This window comes from Myxine glutinosa, chromosome 1 (assembly GCF_964187855.1).
Source record: "Myxine glutinosa chromosome 1, kmMyxGlut1.1, whole genome shotgun sequence".
NCBI lineage: Eukaryota > Metazoa > Chordata > Myxini > Myxiniformes > Myxinidae > Myxine > Myxine glutinosa.
The window spans coordinates 186,026,226-186,046,440 of record NC_136261.1 but is presented as its reverse complement, the minus strand read 5'-3'; the positions used below and the strand labels follow the sequence as shown (position 1 = coordinate 186,046,440).

Below are 20,215 nucleotides of genomic sequence, written 5' to 3'. Positions count from 1 at the left end.
CACCCGGTTCCAAAGTTATCGAAAAAAAAAGGCTGAATTTTGTTCAGTGTTCCTTCCCTTTTCATCTGAAAGTATAAGATTTGTCAAAAGCTTTTGTCATTTGAAATGTAGAAACACGAACCTGGGCAGGAATAAGAGAAAGAGGATGTCTGTTGCAGTAAAACTTGGTGTGTGTTATGGAAAATCCCACAACCTTTTAGGAACCAGGTCAAGAGAGTTTAGTGAATTGTGATGTCATCATGTGGTTAACAGACAATAATCGACTCGTTCCTGCTATGAGCAGACGGTCAGGTCGAGATGACACAAAAGTGAAGAATACAATGATCATGTGCATTTGATAAGCTGGTTTCACCACACTCAGGGATGAGAAATGAAAAATAATTGCTGAAGCTTTTCTGTTTTGTGTAAAGGAGGATAAATTATTTTTGACCTTCTATTGGCGCAAAGCAACTTCATTTGCAGCTCCCATGTTGTACCTTTTTTGGAGCATAGCTCCACCCACCCCTCCTCCCCCTTGATGTAAAACTCCTTCCTCAAAATACCTAGAAGTGCCTCAAGGCTTGGGGTAAAAGAGGTCCTTGTGGAAAAGTGAAAAAGCATGAACAGAACAACAGCGCAGTGTAATTGGGCAATTAATCTCTCAGGCTGAATTAGTTGGAATAGGGAATGATGGAAGCTGCAGAAAGGATGGCTGACCAGCCTAATGGGAAAATAAAAACTGTCAAGGTCCAGTATTATCAATGATCCTGAACTAGAACACTCGGGCGTCTCACATACTGGAGGCATAAAGACCATAGTGAACGTATGGATCAGCTGGACGACATACAAAACTAGAACGGCACTCAGTAGAGAGCATACCTCCACCTGGTTGGCCATATGACTCAATGGTGAAGAATCACTTAAAAAATTCTACTAGCTGCATCCGGATCTGGATCTTCACCAAGATTGAATCGATTCTTCCTTGTCTCACACACAACGTGTCCAACAAGTTTCGTCGAAATCCGTCCACATATTTTTGAGATATCCTGCTATGTATGTATCGTTGTTGGCCCTATCTACCAATCGTGAAGACTCACTTTCAAAATTCTAGTAGCCGAATCCGAATCTTCACCAAAATCTAATATTTCGTCCTTGTCACATACGCTACATCTCTGCCAAATTTCGTCCGAATCCGTCCACAACTTTGAGATATTTTGTTCACAAACAACAGACCTTGACAGACAAATGGACAGACAGGGGTGAAAACATAACCTCCATCCACCTTTGGTGGTGGAGCTAATGAAGCCATCAGGAAAAAAAGAAGGTAAAACTGTGATCACCTTGCTCTCAGCAACAATTTAATGAATACTGTATTCCATTGGTGCACTTTCAATGAAAATGTGGGAAGGTTGCGTTTTACTCATATGCTGAACCAAGATGTCTGCAAAGCTGATGCATTAACATTTGGCCATTTTTAAGCCACGTGATGTCACATAATGTTTTCTTGTAATATTTTTACCAAGAGTTTTTATTTTAATTGCTTATTACAAACTTTTCTCCCCCACAGGCTTGCATGATGATGGAAACCATGGCAGCAACAGTTTCAGTGAACAAAACAAGTATGTTGTTTCTCTCTATCCACATGCTGACAGTTTTTTAATTGAACAGGCGCATGATTTCCAAATCCTTCTCAAACGTAGTCACAAGATTTATGAAGTGAAATAATGCACTTTGCTAATAGACAGGTCCATGCCAGGCAGAAATGGCACCGTTTTCCAGTCAAGGTTTTCTCAGTGGATTTATATACTTTTGATCATACTCTGTCGAATAAGCTTGTGGGCCACCCTGAAATTTGCCTCAAATCCAAGTTGGCGGCCAAAAATCCAAAATGGCCACCAGAATAGCTAAAATAGTATTTCTGAGAGTTGCTTTTACCCATAGATGATTTTTTTTCAACTGATTGTGGCCTATTATGATAAAGAAAGATAACTCAGTCATAACTCAGCCATAAAAATTAACAATCGGTACTTTATTAAGAAAATGGCCGCCGGGCAACTTCCGTATTACGGAAACTGCTATAACTTCAGTTCCGAGTGTGATATGATTATAATTTTGGTGTCCAGTCATATGTTTTTGGGGTCAAGGAATCCATATTTGTACTTTTTATTTCAGTGAAATCATTGGTTCATAAAGAAATCTAAGATGGCTGCCAATACTGGCCACCGATGTGGCAGATTCAGTCATGTCTTGTGCTCCATAATATATATTACAATACATTTTGATTCAATTTCTTGGTTTCCAAAGTCTGGTTATCCATTTAGTTGGTTTATCATGACACTAGCTCAATAGATCATCCCCTAAATCATGGATGAACAATAAATCCAAGATGGCTGCCGCTGAACGGCTCCTAGTCAGTTTTGCTTCGTCTACCAAACTACACAGGTTTATAAAATGTATCTGAATTCCCATTCAATATGATCCCCGGCTTTGGTTATGCTTTGGGAAAAATATGTTGTTCAAAAGGCACATAATCCTCAGTTACTAAGATCAAGATCAAGATCACTCTCTTCACTCTGAAAGTCTGAATAAAGTCCACAGGTATCCGAAGAAAGTTGTTCCATGGTGCTCTCCGAATTTTCCCCATCTCCTTGGTACTCTTCATCAACTTCAGATTCTTCTGCTCTTTCTTCTGCCCCACCGATACCTATAAAAAATGTGAATGGATATAGTCGGGATTCAAAACAGTAAATCATATAAAAATAACAAAATTACGATTGCATTTTGGACTTATCTACCTTGCTTTTCTCTTTCTCTACAGTGAACTTCACTGTCTTGTACATGTTTTCTGCTTGTATTCCTGTGTCTCTTCTTCCTTGAAGGCTGGCTTCTCTCTTCTACTGCATCTTCTAAATCTGCATCATACTCCGCGAGACCTGTAAGTGGAAGGTTACACATATTTAATCTGGATGAATGCACTGCCAGTGGGAATACATTGGAGGAACTTTATGACAGGAACGAAAAGCAATGATCAAAGTAATGATATATTTTTAGTATACTTACTTTGAATTTGTCTTTTCTTGCTCTTTTTCTTGGAGAGGCTTGGAGGGAGTTGCGGGCAGGTAAACCATATTGGCCTGATACCATCATCTGTATTTTCCCATCCTCTGTCAGTGATAGAAGGATACTCAATGTTTTGCTTGAGACACTGGTACCACACCCATGCCTGAAGGTCACTCCTCTTGAGGTGTTCATTGGTGCTACTCTCGTCTGGAAGGATGCTGGAACTAGATTTCACCTTTTGAGTGTTGTACGTTCGGATCCTTGTTTCAACAAAGCTTTCTTGTTCACTTCCAGAATACATGCAGGTTCTGAAGAAGCATTTAGCACTGGTAGCATCTTGAAAAGATTGATTTGATCTGCCCAGCTGAGAGAGTAGATGGGATTTCTCTTGTTTCAACATCTTCTTCAATGGCTTGATTTTGCCGATGCGAAATGGGAATGATGTCGTGTCACATCCAGTAATGCTATGATATGCTGGGAGAGTTTGACACACTTCATCTCCAAAATGAGTCGTTAGTTTCTTGACACTGATGTACCGATGGTCAATCTTCATGAACCAGTCTTGTGGTGGTTGGTTTGCAGACAGAATAGGCATAGCTCAAGAGGATCAGTACATCTGTATCTGAAGCCTTAATCACAACCGGACCTTCGCACTTGCTTGCATGAAGAACAAGTGTCTATTCAAGCTATTGTCAAATCAGATTCACGTAGACCATTTCCTTCAATTGTAGCCGCAGAATACGATATCGGATTGACCGCAGTGGAATGGACAACTAGCCGGTTCCCAAACAAGTGGAAGTCGATGGCGTCACCAAATTTCTCAGTCAGTCGTTTTTTCAACATGCAGGTTTTTGAAATCGGAGGGTCCTCAAGTTCATTGTCTTCACTGATCTCCTTTATGTCCTCAATCAATTCTCTCAGGAAATACGCCTTTTGATCCTTGACTACCATGCGGTGAAACAGTTTGAAAAAGCTGTCCATAACCTCGGTAGCTAATCTATCCTTCTCTGCTGCATCCGCTGACAGCAACTTTCTATCATATGCATAGGTAAAATTGTCATAACAACTTTTATGATAGTACACATCAACTGCAAACATGTCATATGATGCTCCACTCAGAATAACATCGAGTCGCTTCGCTGCATCATGGAACTTATCTCCTTCATCTTTGATTTTCATGTCCTTTGAACGTTCTACTTTACTGACAGCATTCTTCTCGGAGCATCTACCAAGACCACCACTATTGTACGGTTTACTGTCATCTTTCGTATCCACGTTGCACACGAAACAGATTTGCTTTTTCTCAAGTGACCCCCTGCGTATCCTATACGCGGGAGCAGCAACTGGTTCATTCGACTCATGAATATTCTCTGAACTGGAAACGGGAAGTTTGCGAGACTGGGCTTCCTTTCGGGCAATTCTGTTCTGAAATGTGATTCTACAGTTCTCATGAATCTTGACATCATGGCCTGCACTAGATAGTCTCACAGCGGCTGATTGAAATTCAGCATATGGTGCCTGAGTACACAGACTCTTGTCAACTTTAACCCATCTTCCCGCTAATTCTTGAATAGACTGCAATCCCTCCTCAGTCATATTATAAGCTGACTCAACGTCCTTAATAGTTTCATTACAGAGGCAGCACAACGGTTTGTCGCCCCTTGCTAAACTCAAAATCGGCGTGGATGCCATTGTGCAACCCTTTTCTCCTGTGCCAAAAAAGTTTTGTCTTTATGTAGTAATTTTATGAGGATTCACTGTATCTGCTAAGCCAGGATTCATGGAATCATTTCTTTGCGTCCGCATTCATGGAATCATTTCTTTGCATCCGGATTCAAGGAATCTGAAATGGAAACCAAGAAATTGAATCAAAATGTATTGTAATATATATTTCACTGAAATAAAAAGTACAAATATGGATTCCTTGACCCCAAAAACATATGACTGGACACCAAAATTATAATCATATCACACTCGGAACTGAAGTTATAGCAGTTTCCGTAATACGGAAGTTGCCCGGCGGCCATTTTGTTAATAAAGTACCGATTGTTAATTTTTATGACTGAGTTATCTTTCTTTATCATAATAGGCCACAATCAGTTGAAAAAAAATCATCTATGGGTAAAAGCAACTCTCAGAAATACTATTTTAGCTATTCTGGTGGCCATTTTGGATTTTTGGCCGCCAACTTGGATTTGAGGCAAATTTCAGGGTGGCCCACAAGCTTATTCGACAGAGTATGATCAAAAGTATATAAATCCACTGAGAAAACCTTGACTGGAAAACGGCGCCATTTCTGCCTGGCATGGACCTGTCTATAAGTTTCAGAACTCTGATTTGGAAACCTGCATCCCATCAAACTTCAAACAGTTCCTTGGACGCACAGTTGTGGCCAGAAATATTGGCACCCATGCACTTATTTCAAATAATTCACCATTTCTTTCAGAAAATTGTTGAAATTTAAAAATCTTTTGGTTTCCCCATATGTATTTCTTTGGTTTGCAGTGAAACAAAACAAAAAATCTGAATAACTTACTAAATCTTAGCTTATTCCACACAGAAATCCTAAAATGGCCCGGACAATATTATTGGCACCTTTTAGAAGTTATCAGAAATAATTACATTTCAAGCAGGTGATTCTCCTTTACTTTGGAATTGAACTCACCTATGGGGAGTTGCAGGTGCCTGCAATATAAAAATTACTCATTCAACCAGTTTGAACAGAGAAATGGAGTCATTCTGCTGTTTTGTGTCACTGTGTGTACCACAATGAGCATGGAGAAAAAAAATTTAAACCAGAGAATTGTCTGAGGAGGTCAGACACAAGATTGTAGCCAAGTATGGACAATCTCAAGGCTACAAGTCCATCTCCAGAGACCTTGATGTCCCTGTGTCCACCGTACGCAATATTATCAGGAAGTTTAAGGCCCATGGCACTGTAGCCAACCTCCCTGGACGTGGCTGCAAGAGAAAGCTTGATCGAAGATTGCAGAGAAGTATTGTTCGAATGGTGGAGAAAGCACCTCGATCAACTGCCAAACAGATTCAAGCTGACCTTCAGACACAAGGTACGACAGTTTCGACTCGCACTATTCGTCGCCAACTCAATGAAAGGGGGTTATATGGTAGGAGACCCACTGCTGAGAGAGACATAAGAAAGCCCAACAGGAGTTTTCCAACACACACCTGAACAAGCCAAAATCATTCTGGGAGAATGTCCTGTGGACAGATGAGACCAAATTAGAGCTTTTTGATAAAGCACATCATGCTTTATCAGGGTTCGTTGAACCCTTGGGCAAGGGTTCGTTTTTTCTCAGCTCTCCACGCTATCCATCACAATCGAAGTTAAGTAATTGTTCCCATTTGTATTTTCGTTATAACTGTATTTATTTTATGGTGTATATATTGTCTCCCGACGAAGATTTTCGGTGCAAATCTTTCATACCTGTATTGAAAATCGTGTTAATTCGTGTTGTGTCTTGAGGGCTTGTACAGTGTACACTGTACAACCTTGAGGCTTTGTTTTTCTCAGCGGTCCGTCGTTTGTGATCCAATAACTTTCGTTCTCTGTTTTCCCAGTCTTTTCACCCCATAGCCTACTTCCTTATGTAAATCTCAACTCAAAAAAAACATTTCCTTCTCTGTTCTCATTCGTTTATTCATTCTTATTCGTTCGTTCGTTCTTCGACCACGTGTTTCTCCCCCATTTCCCCAGATAGATTGTCAAATTTCAACTCGTTATTTTATCGTCAATGCGTTATTGTTTGATTATAGTTAGTTTTGGTTTGAATTTCCTGTAACTCGTAATTAATTAATCGTGTGCTGCTCCTCGTGTGCGGCCTTGTAGTTGTACCCCCGTCGGTGTTTGTTAACTTAAGCGTGTTTTGCTTGGCTCTTAGTTTTTTCCCTTCTACCCTGAACATAATACTCTGTCTAACGTTCTAAATCCCCACCCCGCCACCCCCCCCCAAAAAACAAAAACAAACAAAAAAACATTTATTTTCCTTTCTCCACGTGTACTGTTGTCTCATCCTGTATTTTCTGTCCAGGTGTGCTGTTCGCCCCGCCCCCATTATCTCCTTGCCATCCACCGTTTGCCCTGTTCACGTGACTCGTGGTGGTCTCTCTCGGCTCTCCCCCCGTTTGGTATTTTGTGCATATAAGATTGTTCACGGTTCTGTTTAAATATTATTTAAATATGTTTAACCTTTCCCCTTCAGTGTTTTACTCAGTGGTATTTTACAACACGCTGTTTTTCTTCCTATTAAAAAGGCTTTTCTCAATTTCCTCTCCAACTCATTCCACTTCAAAAAAAAGAAATTCAATATCTTATACGTCTCTCTCACTACATGGTCTAAATTCACATTCATTCCATCCCTCCTCCATCGTTCTGAATCGGATTGCCAACTTGAAAATCACAACAAACCCAATTTGTTTTCAATGTTCGTCTTTCATTAATCATCCACTTTCTAAACTCCCCTCTTGCCCCTCCCATCCAAATCCCCCCCCCCTTGCACCTACACTCCTAAACTCCCCCCTTGCCCCTCCACTCTTAAACTACCCGCTTGCCCCTCCACTCCTGAACTCCCCCCTTGCCCTTCCCCTCCTAAACTCCCCCCTTGCCCCTCCCCTCCAAATCCCCCCCCTTGCCCCTCCACTCCTGAACTCCCCCCTTGCCCTTCCCCTCCTAAACTCCCCCCTTGCCCCTCCCCTCCAAATCCCCCCCCTCGCCCCTACACTCCTAAACTCCCCCCTTGCCCCTCCACTTCTAAACTTCCCCCTTGCCCCTTCCCTCCTAAACTCCCCCCTTGCCCCTCCCCTCCTAAACTCCCCCCTCACTCCTCCCCTTCAAAACTCCCCCCCAACCCCTCCCATTCAAATCTCCCCCCATACCATTCCTCTCCAATTCTCCCTCCTCCCCCCTCCTCCTCAAAGCTGCCTCCTCCCCACTTCGTCTCCCTTCTATCTCATACCTCCACCCCCCCCCCCCCCAACCTTCTACTTTCCTCTGCCCCCCCTCAAACAACCCCTCACTGTGCCTCATCCCTTCACCATCAACCTTTCATCCTCCTCATCCTTCCCTTTCTTGGAACTCTTCTGCAATCTCTGACACACTATCAACTGCTCTCCCTACCTCCCCCTCTCATCCTTCATCTTACCCTACTCCTCCCCTCCCCTGTCCTGTACCCAATGCTCCCCCTCTCTCTTCATTAACGGTATGGACCTCAAACATCCGGGGCCTTCGCTCAAACCTGACTGATCTCTCCATACAGGTTGCTTCTGACAATCCAGACTTGATCTGCTTAACAGAGACTTTCCTCCTTCAAGATGTCTCTGATTCCTTAATATCTCTTCCTGGTTACTCCCTCCTCCGGTATGATAGACCTGAGCCTCGGCCTGGTGGTGGGGTGGCTATCTTTATCAAAAACTCTCTTCCTCACTCTCCTTGCACTGCCCTCTCTCCTCCTCACCCCCAGGAGTACCTCTGGCTACGGCTTCCTCTCCGCTCCCGCCTTTTGTTCAAATGTGTTCTGTACCGTCCCCCAAACAGTGATGACTCCATCTACATTTCACTGTCTGACAACATGGACCAACTTCTATCCACTCATCCCAACTCTCTCTTCCTCATATGTGGTGACTTCAACTGTCATCATGCCACCTGGTTGGGTGTGGGTTCCTCTCTCACCAGTCATGGCACCTCAGCAAAGGACTTCGGTGACTCACTGGGATTGACACAATCTGTCAATTTCCCGACCCGGATCTCAGCCAATGGAGTATCTTCTCTTCTAGACTTGGTTATGACAAACTTCCCTGCTAATGTCTGCTGCTCTTCTTCTGCTCCAATCGGTTCTTCTGATCATGTGCTTGTCAAAGTGGACATCTCTCTGGCCATTCTCAGAGAGCCTCCTCAGCGTCTACGAGTCTGGCATTTCACTGAGGCCGACTGGGACGGTCTTCAAGCAGCCATCAATCGTCTGGATTGGTCTCCCATCTCCACTGCCTCTGACATCAATTCTTCCTGGGAATTCTTCCAAAGCAAACTGATCTCTCTCATGCACAGATTTATCCCATCTCGCCTTCAGTTGTCTTACCCTTCCTCCCGTCCATGGTACACTGAATCTTGTGGTGAGGCAGTTGCCCTGAAACAACTTGCCTTTGCCTCTTGGAAGGCTAATCCAACTGAAGGCAATCTCAGTTCCTTCCACCAAGCTCGGAACAAGTGTGTGTCTACCCTCAGGAGTGCCAGGAAGCACTATCTCTCCTCACTCAAGAATGAACTCTCAAACCTGTCTCCTTCCTCCAAATCCTGGTGGCGTCTGGTCAAATCCGTTTCTGGTGTTTGTTCCCCCTCCATCCCCTCCCTTACCTCAAATGGCCACACAGTTGACATCGCACGTGACAAAGCCGAATGCCTCAACTCTGTGTTTGCCTCAAAATCCTTAGTCCCAAACCCATCTCTCTCTGTTCCCACCCTTCCCAGTCGAACCCAACTGCTCCTGGACTCTGTGTCCTTCTCTCCTGACAAGGTGGAGGAGTTTTTGTCAAACCTCGACTCTGATTCTGCAACTGGACCAGACGGCATCAGCCCACGGGTCCTAAAAGCCTGCTCTGCCACTCTATCTCACCCTCTCTCTGTTTTTTTCACCCTATCTTTTGCTCAAGGTCATCTGCCAGCATCCTGGAAATCAGCAAACATTACCGCTTTACACAAAAAGGTGCAAAAACAGATCCTTGCAACTACAGACCAATCAGCCTGCTCCCAATTATCAGCAAAGTCATGGAATCCATCATTGCTTCGGATATGAAATCTTTCCTCTTCTCCAATGGCTTGATCTCTGATCATCAATTTGGTTTCAGACCAGGTCACTCTACTCTGGACATGCTGCTTCTGCTGTCTCAACAATGGATGGAGGTCCTCAATGCCAAACAGGAAATCAGAGCTGTCTCCCTTGACATATCACGTGCCTTCGATACGGTCTGGCACCCAGCTCTGCTCACCAAACTCTCCTCCTATGGTATCCATGGAAATCTCCATGCATGGCTTGCGGACTTCCTCTCTGGTCGTAGTCAACGTGTGGCCCTGAATGGATTTCTCTCATCTCCCCTTCCTGTTCAGGCTGGAGTTCCCTAAGGCAGTGTGCTGGGCCCTGTGCTTTTTCTGGTCTTTATCAATGATCTCTCCGACTCTCTGGAAAATCCTCTCTATCTCTTTGCTGATGACTCCACTCTCTGCCGCTCCATTCCTCTTCCCTCAGATCGGCAGTCTGCAGCCTCCTCACTCTCTGAAGACCTGGACAAAATCACAGACTGGTCAAACAAGTGGAACATGTCTTTCAATCCTGACAAATCTCACACTCTTACTATGTCTCTCCGAAAAGATCGACTGGACAACCCTCCCATCTACTTTCTCAACAATCCTCTCCAAGAAGTTCTGTCGCTCAAGCTTTTGGGTCTCACTATCTGCCATGATCTTTCTTGGGAAAACCACATTTCCAAGCTGGCCTCCAAAGCCAGTCGCCGACTGGGCATCCTCCGTCGTGCGAAGTCCTTCCTAGGCACACCTGAGGTCCTCACCACATACAAGGCTTTCATCCGCAGCTCAATGGAATACTGTTCTCCCCTATGGGCTGGTGCTCCTGCCTCACACCTGGCTCAGCTTCACGCTGTTGAATCCAAAGCTTTCAGAATCATTGGAATCTCCCGCGATGAAGCTATCTCTGAGGGCCTTTCACTCACTCACCGCAGGCAGGTAGGTGGTCTTTCTGTCTTCTACCGACTCCTCTCCGCCCTTGCTCCCCCAGCTCTCTCTGTGCTCTGTCCCCCAAATATTCCTACAGGTCGCTCAAGATCTGCCAGCCACCCTCTGATGGTTAAACTGCCGAAATCTCAGCTCTCTGCTCACCTTCACTCTTTCATTCCTCTTTTCTCCCGCCTCTGGAACAAACTCCCACACTCACTTCAATCACACTCCTCCCTCCAGGTCTTTAAAACAGCTGTTCACCACCATCTCTTATCTTCCCCCATCCAAAACCTTGATCTTTTCTACCCCCACTAATTCACCCCAGATCCACCTTGTTTGAAATTCCAACTTCTTTCCTGGAAGTCCTGGCAGTGTCTATATGTTTTATACCTCTCCCACCCCCACCCTTCCCATGCCTCCCCCCAAAGCCCTCTCCCTCCCACAGTTCTCTCGATGTCTCCATGTCTCTCGGTCCCTGCTCTCAAATGTTGTGTTTGTCCATCCCCCTCTCTCCCCATCTTGTCTACTGCTCCCGATGTTATTTGTTTTATGTGTCTGTTTGTCTTTCTGTGTGATTAATGTTCGCTCTTTCACGAGCCTCGATCTTGTATACAAAAAAAAAAAAGAAAAAAAAATCTCTATGTTTACAGAAATAAAATTAAGCCTTCAAAGAAAAGAACACTTTCCCTACAATCAAACATGGAGGAGGTTCAGTGATGTTTTGGGGTTGCTGTGCTGCCTCTGGCACCGGGTACCTTGAGTGTGTGCACGGCATCATGAAATCAGGAGATTACCAAGACATTTTAGAGCGCAATGTTCAACCCAATGTCAGAAATCTGGGTCTCCCTCGAAGGTCATGGGTCTTTCAGCAGGACAATGACCCCAAACACACTTCAAAATGCATCCAGAAATGGTTCAAGACAAAATGCTGGACTGTTCTGAAGTGGCCAGCAATGAGTCCAGATCTAAATCCCAATGAACACCTGTGGGGAAATCTGAAAACAGCAGTTGGGAGAAGGCACCCTTCAAATCTGGGAGAACTGGAGCAGTTTGCACAAGAATAGTGGGACAAACCACCAGAGAAGTGTAGGAAGCTCATTCATGGCTATAGGAAGTGCTTGACTGCAGTTATTTTGCCCAAAAGCTGAGCTAACAAATATTAAGTCTCGGGTGTCAATAATTTTGTCAGTCATTTCTTTTTATTTTCTCATTTTAAAGGATATTTTAAGTTCTGAATCAAAAACAAAGGTTCTGTAATATTAACAGTGAAATAAAGAATTGTGGAGACCAAATACTTTCGTCAATTTCAACTTATTTTTAGAGAAAATTGTGTTATTTGAAAAAAATGCAAGGATGCCAATATTTTTGGCCACGACTGTCACTTTCGGATTTGAGCTAAAATTGGAATTCTGAAACTTAGCAAACTAAATGCTTTCACAAGGTAACAAAGGGGGCAGATAAAGCCATTCGGTCCACCTATGCCTGTGCCATGTCTACATCCCCGTACTGACACTTGGCGAACTTCAGGAAGTGATTATACAAAGCTAGTCTGAAGGCTGTCTACATGTGACCGGCCAACACAAAATGACCAGTCAAAAGTTGCACAAATGTTTTTTTTGGTACAGGTAAAAATATTACGACTGGCCAGAAATGGCCATTTTCAGATCTTTGCAGTTTGGGTTAGTTAAATCACTACTTTATCTGTGCAAGTTTTATTGCTGTATATATTTACCAACATAGCTTTCTTTAGCATGATATAGGAGAGGATTAGCGTGTTTAGCATCAATGTTTTGTATATACGTACTAGGAAGCTGACATCCTCAGGAATCTTGTTGAGGGAGTTTCATGAATATTCATTCAGGTGAGCCCAGTAGCAGCGAGGGAATACTGCACATAATGTGACGTTGTGTGCTGGGACATTATTGAATAGCAACTGCTGATTCTTGAATATAACAACATCAGGTGTCATCTAGTGTGTAACATTGTCGCATTGTCCAGTTAAAAAAAAACTGTCCTTGCAGAGGCCAAGTAGGCTGCAATAAGCGTTGTGCTGTCGAGCAGACATAAAGGCAACTTATGTGCGGGCCAATTATAATGCCCCTGTCAAATGATAGCAGTGATAGAAAAAAAAATGATGATGGAGCTTTTGCAGGTGATATTTTCTGTGAATTTAAATATCATGGATATAAAAAAATTGGGATCAAATGGAGTCAAATATAATATCATGTGGGTTTTGTCGGGCATTAAAAGCAAATCGGTTATGCTAGTTAAGCGGATTAGTTCACGATTCCAGTGCCCACAAACCCGAACCATCGGCTTCGCTTGCAGAAATTCAATTATTGGATTAATATTCATTAAAAACGGATTTTTATCAAGAAATTGCAACAAGATTATTCCAAAAATCCACACCCTTTAGTCATTGTGCATTGACAATATACTAACCTAATGAGCATATAGATGCACACACCTTTACCAATGGTGTTGGGTCAAACTAGGGCAAGGTAACATCAACAAGTAATGCCAAATTACATGGAGATATGTTATCAGATTGAGTAACGCTGATCACCTTTGAAAATGTGACCTTTGTGACATGTTGAAGTGATTGAAATCATTGTGAGATAGTAGGTTGTGGTGGCCTGGTGTTGGCTTAGCGGTTAGGGTGCTGGCTTGGGATCCTAGGATCCTGAGTTCAAATCCCGGTTGATCATTGAATTAACACCGGGTGGGTTGACTCAGCCTGTCATCCTTCCGAGGTCGGCAAATTGAGCACTAGCTCACTGGTAATTGGGGCACTGCATCAGCGGCACAAATGCGCTTCCAGAGAAATGATGCAACCAGCAGCCATTGGCTGCATACGAAAACAACAACAGTAGGTTGTGGTTAGTTTGTTTGCTGTACAACTTTAATTACTACTGTAGCTGCCAATCTCTGGGGAAGATTTAACATTTAAAAACTTCTGGTTCGGGTTGTTCTGTGTGTGTTGCTGGTTCGTGAAGTCCTCCGTCCAACTCAACAAGCTAAGGTTCCCAGACCAGTTTGTTTTTGTGTTTTCATTCCTGTGTTGATGGTCGTGTTTTCGTCCAATTTTCTGTGCCAAACCATACTGCGTTATGTTGAATTGTCAAATTTAGCCATGGTAAAGTCCGACGTACACGTACTCATGTATGACTGGGCTCGTCGGGTTGTTGCTGCTGCCTCCAGTTTTGACCGCACGTGCTTCATTTTCACTCCTTTTATCCCAGGTATTGTTACTTCTGATCCGTCAGCTTAATGTGTGTTCCCCTCCTTGCTCCAAAAAAATACAAACAAAAAACTGTTCTTCACTCCAAGAAAAACAAACCAACAGAAAAAACCTGAACTCAATCTGCCATGCACAGTTAGTCCTTCATTCGCTATCCCTTCTCCTTTTCAATATCCCCAAACTGAATGTTCATTCAATAAAATGTTTCTTCTTTTAAAAACTCTGAATAACATTTTAAAAATGCTTAAAAATACATTTGAAAATTTCTTACTCTCCTGAGTACTCCGTCAGGAACACCCATTCATTCTTCTTCTTCTTCATTAAAATCTCTTTCTCTCCTTTTCACAAGGCTTATTTCCCAAACCATTTTCACTCCTCAATGCTGAGTTTGAAGGAACTGCGCTCCAACGCGAGTCGAAAGAATTGACGCGACCAAAGACGGAATTCGTCCGAGTTGCTTTATTGAAACCAAACAGCTCAGGTATTCTGACAAGCCCATTTTTCGGGCAACAATATATATACACTTTTATGTCGGGAAGTTTGCCCGGCAAAAGCTATACCGGGCATGCCCGGGTATCAAGGGCGAGCCTTGGAAAGGCGAGTCTGGACCTGCCCGGGCGTGTTTGGCTGCGGCCTGGCAAGTCGAGGCTGGGCGTGCCCGGGCGCTCTGGGCGAGCACTGGAAAGGCGATAGCGGGCATGCCCGGACGCTCTGGGCGAGCCCTGGAAAGGCGATAGCGGGCATGCCCGGACGCTCTGGGCGTGCCCTGGAAAGGCGATAGCGGGCATGCCCGGACGCTCTGGGCGAGCCCTGGAAAGGCGATAGCGGGCATGCCCGGACGCTCTGGGCGAGCCCTGGAAAGGCGAGAGCGGGCATGCCCGGGAAAGACGAGACCGGGCGTGCCCGGGAGGTTCGGGCGTGCCCGGGAACAGTGAGTCCGGGCATGCCCAGGAGAGGCGCGTCTGGCCGTGTTCTGGCCGGTGCAAGGCAATTATGTACATCCAGCGGTAACCGCTACACACGCCCCTCCAGAATCGACCTGCACCGGCAGGGTCAATTTAAGGGGGGTCCGGATGACCCGGCCGAAGCGACCCCTGGAGGGTCGTGGGGAGGGGTCTGACGTGGTGGTGGGTGGTCGAGCGGGGGGAACTGTGGACGGGGGGCGGCCTCGCCGCGGAGGAAGGGCCAACCGTGGTGGTCGGTCGACGTCCATGTGCGCCGGTTTGAGGCGGTCCACAGAAATCCGGTCCGGCCGGCGCCGAAGTCGACGATAAAAGACTTGTCGCCCCGTCGCAGGACCCGGAAGGGCCCGTCGTACGGCGGCCGGAGTGGCCCCCGGTGCGCGTCATGACGCACAAAGACGTACTCCGCTGTGCGAAGCGCCGGGGGGACGTAGGACTGGGGGCCACCGTGGCGGGACGTCGGCACGGGGGCAAATCGTTGGGCGGCCTCCTGGAGGTCCGAGCGCTGGCGAGCGGCGGACCAGGGACTGGTAGCGTCGGGCACGAATTCGCCCGGGACGCGGAGTGGCTGGCCGTAGACGAGCTCGGCGGCGGACGCCTGGAGGTCTTCCTTGGGGGCCGTGCGAAGGCCCAAAAGGACCCACGGCAGCCGGTCGGCCCAACCGTCGTCCTGAAGGCCGGCCATGAGTGCGGCCTTCATGGAGCGGTGAAACGGCTCGCACAACCCATTGGCTTGGGGGTGGTAGGCCGTGGTGCGGTGCAGCGTGACCCCCAACGAACGGGCGACCGCGCCCCAAAGCTCAGACGTGAACTGTGGGCCGCGGTCGGACGAGATGTCCGCTGGTGCGCCGAAGCGCGCAACCCAGGTGGCGATGAACGCCTGCGCCACGTCGGCGGTGGTGGTGGAGGTGAGGGGCACGGCCTCCGGCCACCTGGTGGTCCTGTCCACCATGGTGAGCAGGTGGGTGAACCCCCGCGAGGGGGGCAGGGGACCCACCAGGTCCACGTGGACGTGGTCGAAACGCCGTTCAGGCACGGCGAAAGGCGCCAGCGGGGCCTGGGTGTGGCGGTGGACCTTGGCTCGCTGGCAGGCCGTGCAGGCGTTGGCCCAGTCGCGGATGTTTCGTCGAAGGCCGTGCCAGACGAAACGCGCCGACACCAGCTTCTGAGAAGCTTTCCGGCCCGGGTGAGAAAGGCCGTGGATGGAGGCGAAGATGCGGCGCTGCCAGGAAACGGGCACGATGGGGCGAGGCTGGCCCTGGGAGACGTCGCAGAGCAGGACGGTGCCCGCGAAGGGGATGTCGGCCAGGCGGAGGCCCGTGTCCGCCACGCGTAGTGCCTGCACCGAGGCGTCGGTGGTCTGGTCGGCCGCCATGAGCGTGAAGTCCACGCCGAGGTGGACCGCGTTCGCGCTGGCCCGCGAAAGGCAGTCGGCCACGGCGTTGTCTTTGCCGGCGACGTGCTGGATGTCCGTGGTGAACTCCGACACGGCGGAGAGGTGGCGCTGCTGGCGGGCCGACCACGGCTCCGTGACCTTAGCCATTGCGTAGACCAACGGCTTGTGGTCGACGAAAGCCGTGAACGGGCGGCCCTCCAGGAGGTGTCGGAAATGGCGAACGGCCAGGAATAGCCCGAGCAGCTCGCGGTCGAACGTGCTGTAGTTTAACTCGTTCGGCCGGAGTTGCCGGCTGAAAAAAGCGAGTGGCTGCCAAACCCCGTCCACCCATTGCTCATGGACGGCGCCCACCGCGTAGTTGGAGGCGTCCGTAGTGAGGGCGATGGGCGCGTTGAGCACTGGGTGAGCCAGCAGCGTTGCGTCGGCGAGGGCCCGTTTGGCACTGGCGAAGGCCGCATCCATGGCCGCGGACCAAACAATGTCATGCTTGGCCGGCTTGCCCCGGAGGGCCTCGTAAAGGGGCCGCATGAGCTGAGCAGCGCGGGGCGCGAATCGGTGATAAAAATTCACCATGCCGAGGAACTCTTGGAGGGCCTTGATGGAACGGGGACGCGGGAACGTGGTGATGGCCTCGACCTTGGTCGGCAGCGGCACGGCCCCGGTCTTGGTGATGCGGTGGCCCAAAAAGTCAACGGTCGTCGCGCCGAAGTGGCATTTGACCGGGTTGACAATTAAGCCGTGCTCGCTGAGGCGACCGAACAGTGTTCGGAGGTGGAGGAGGTGCTCGGCGCGGGACGTGCTGGCGACGAGGATGTCGTCCAGATAGACGAAAAGAAACGGCAGGTCGCGCAGCACGCCGTCCATCAAGCGCTGGAACGCCTGGGCCGCGTTCTTGAGGCCAAACGGCATCCGCAAAAATTCGAACAGGCCGAACGGCGTGATGACGGCCGTCTTCGGGACGTCGGCCGCCCGGACAGGTACCTGGTGGTAGCCCCGTATCAGGTCAATTTTCGAAAAGATGACCCGTCCCGCCAAACGGGCGGAAAAGTCCTGAATATGCGGGATCGGGTACCTGTCGGGGGTGGTAGCGTCATTGAGACGGCGGTAGTCGCCACACGGGCGCCATCCACCCCCCGGCTTTGGCACGATGTGCAGTGGCGAGGCCCACGCGCTATCGGAGCGCCGCACGATGCCGAGGTGCTCCAACGCGTCGAATTCGGCCTTTGCCACGGCGAGCTTGGCTGGGTCGAGGCGGCGGGCCCTGGCGTAGACCGGCGGGCCCGTAGTGGGTATGTGGTGCTCGATCCCGTGCCGCACCGCGACGGCCGAAAACGTCGGCCGCGTGAGGGCCGGGAATTCCACGAGCAGGCGAGCGAACTCGTTCGTTGCCGGGAGGGCGCACGCCAGTTCGGTCGGCGCGGAGCTGCTCATTGTGCACGCCAGGGAGCTGAAGGTCTCGGCGTGGACAAGGCGACGTCGTTTGACGTCGACCAGCAGCCCGTGCGCGCAGAGGAAGTCGGCGCCCAGCAAAGCCACGGGGACGCTGGCGGTAACAAAAGTCCATTGAAAGCGCTGGCTGCCGAAGCAGAGGGTGACGACGCGTGGGCCGAAAGTGCGTATGGCCGAGCCATTAGCAGCGACCAAAGAGGGGCCGCAAACTGCGTCCAGCCTGTCCTGCTCGGAGGCAGGTATGACGCTCAGTTGGGCGCCGGTGTCGCACAGGAAACGCCGTCCAGACGCTTTGTCCCGAATAAACAGCAAGTTGCCCGAGTGGCCGGCGCTCATGGCTGGGAATGAACGCCGGCCCGGCCGTTTCCCGACCTGCCGAAAGTGCACGGGGGCCGGCACGTCCGAGCCTTGTGTCCGAACCTGGCGTGGTAATAACACCACGCCCGGTCAGGTGGAGGCCCCGGCCGTCGTGTCGGAAGCGGGCGGTGCGGCGTGGCGGCCGCCAGTTGCACCGGCAGTTCGGCCTCCAACCGCGCAGGGCGCTCGGGCGTCGCCTCGGACGGCGGCGGGCTCCAGGTAACCGCGCCGATGTGCTGGCCCGCCGAGGAGATCTTATCGGCTTCCCTGGCGAGGGCGCGGGAATCCGTGATCAACGTGCCAGCCAGGGCGAGGCGTACCGGGTTAGGCAGCTGACGGAGGAACAGCTCCCGGAACAGGAATGCCGGAGAGTGCTCGCCGAGCAACGAGAGCATATAGTCCATGCGCTCGGACGGGCGCGTGTCGCCGAGCTCGGGCAGGTCAAGCAGGCGCCGTGCGCGTGCTGCCGGTGAGAGGGCGAAAGCGCCGAGGAGGAGCGTCTTCAGCGCGTCGTATTTGTCAGCAGCCGGCGGGTGCTGGAGGAGGCTCAAGGCGCGGGCCGCGGTGGCGGAACCGAGCGCCGCCACAACATGGTGGAAGCGGGTGTCGTCCGCGGTGATGCCTCGCAGGGCGAACTGGGAGTCCGCCTGGGCGAACCAAACAGCCGCGTGAGCCTCCCAGAAGGTAGGCAGTTTAAGCGTCACTGCCGTATCCATGTCGGTAGGTCACCAATGAAGGAACTGCGCTCCAACGCGAGTCGAAAGAATTGACGCGACCAAAGACGGAATTCGTCCGAGTTGCTTTATTGAAACCAAACAGCTCAGGTATTCTGACAAGCCCATTTTTCGGGCAACAATATATATACACTTTTATGTCGGGAAGTTTGCCCGGCAAAAGCTATACCGGGCATGCCCGGGTATCAAGGGCGAGCCTTGGAAAGGCGAGTCTGGACCTGCCCGGACGTGTTTGGCTGCGGCCTGGCAAGTCGAGGCTGGGCGTGCCCGGGCGCTCTGGGCGAGCACTGGAAAGGCGATAGCGGGCATGCCCGGACGCTCTGGGCGAGCCCTGGAAAGGCGATAGCGGGCATGCCCGGACGCTCTGGGCGTGCCCTGGAAAGGCGATAGCGGGCATGCCCGGACGCTCTGGGCGAGCCCTGGAAAGGCGATAGCGGGCATGCCCGGACGCTCTGGGCGAGCCCTGGAAAGGCGAGAGCGGGCATGCCCGGGAAAGACGAGACCGGGCGTGCCCGGGAGGTTCGGGCGTGCCCGGGAACAGTGAGTCCGGGCATGCCCAGGAGAGGCGCGTCTGGCCGTGTTCTGGCCGGTGCAAGGCGATTATGTACATCCAGCGGTAACCGCTACAAGTTCATCCATCCTTCTCTCGTACATACAGCTCCATTTTCCTCCATTCCTTCAATGGAAAACATTATTACCACACCACCCATGAAGTCTGTTGCCATACATCCAGATTGGGAATCCTGATAAGTCAATTTTGCAGAGGTTGTGTGAATGAATGAATGAATGATTGATCGTTTTTAAGGCCATTTTCCCCGCTGGAGCGGGGGTTAGCCTTGCGGGCCCCATGACAATCATGGTTCCCTGTTTGAGGCAATGTTTTTATGGCCGGATGCCCTTCCTGACGCCAACCCTGGTGTTGGCTTAGCGGTTAGGGTGCCGGCTTGGGATCCTAGGATCCTGGGTTTGAATCCCGATCGATCGCTGAATTAACGCCAGGGGGGTTGACTCAGCCTGTCATCCTTCCGAGATCGGCAAATTGAGTACCAGCTTGCTGGGATGAATGATCCCGGTGTGTACCCTGATTTAGAATAGGTACACTGTATCCCTGCGCATCGAAGAGGCGACCAAGGGTTGGCGTTAAACGAAAATTGTGTGCAAAATGTGTGCATTTTGTGTGCAAACGAAAATAAATTCTCCTTCATGTACAATCATGGTGTCACACCTCTCCATGTCAATACCCTTCCCTCCATGTGCATCGCCTCTCTGCTCTCCCCCTTGTACCATCCTTATTCA

General features: G+C 49.3%; 2 protein-coding genes across 3 annotated transcripts in view; one reads left to right on the top strand and one right to left on the bottom strand.

The window, feature by feature from the left end:
- LOC137431993 (uncharacterized) overlaps positions 1-20,215 on the top strand; it is a 165,718-nt gene that overhangs the window by 138,569 nt on the left and 6,934 nt on the right. For both annotated transcript variants that reach the window (XM_068123756.2, XM_068123757.2), the window contains one exon: positions 1,547-1,598. In XM_068123756.2, the coding sequence (XP_067979857.1) occupies positions 1,547-1,598 (52 nt within the window). The remainder of the gene's footprint in view (positions 1-1,546; positions 1,599-20,215) is intronic.
- Positions 2,128-3,593, bottom strand: LOC144889767 (uncharacterized). Its single transcript, XM_078770963.1, has 3 exons — positions 3,040-3,593; positions 2,775-2,912; positions 2,128-2,683 (listed from the first exon to the last, which is right to left on the bottom strand). The coding sequence occupies exons 1-3, from the start codon at positions 3,590-3,592 to the stop codon at positions 2,514-2,516; spliced, it is 861 nt and encodes a 286-aa protein (XP_078627089.1). The 5' UTR covers position 3,593; the 3' UTR covers positions 2,128-2,513.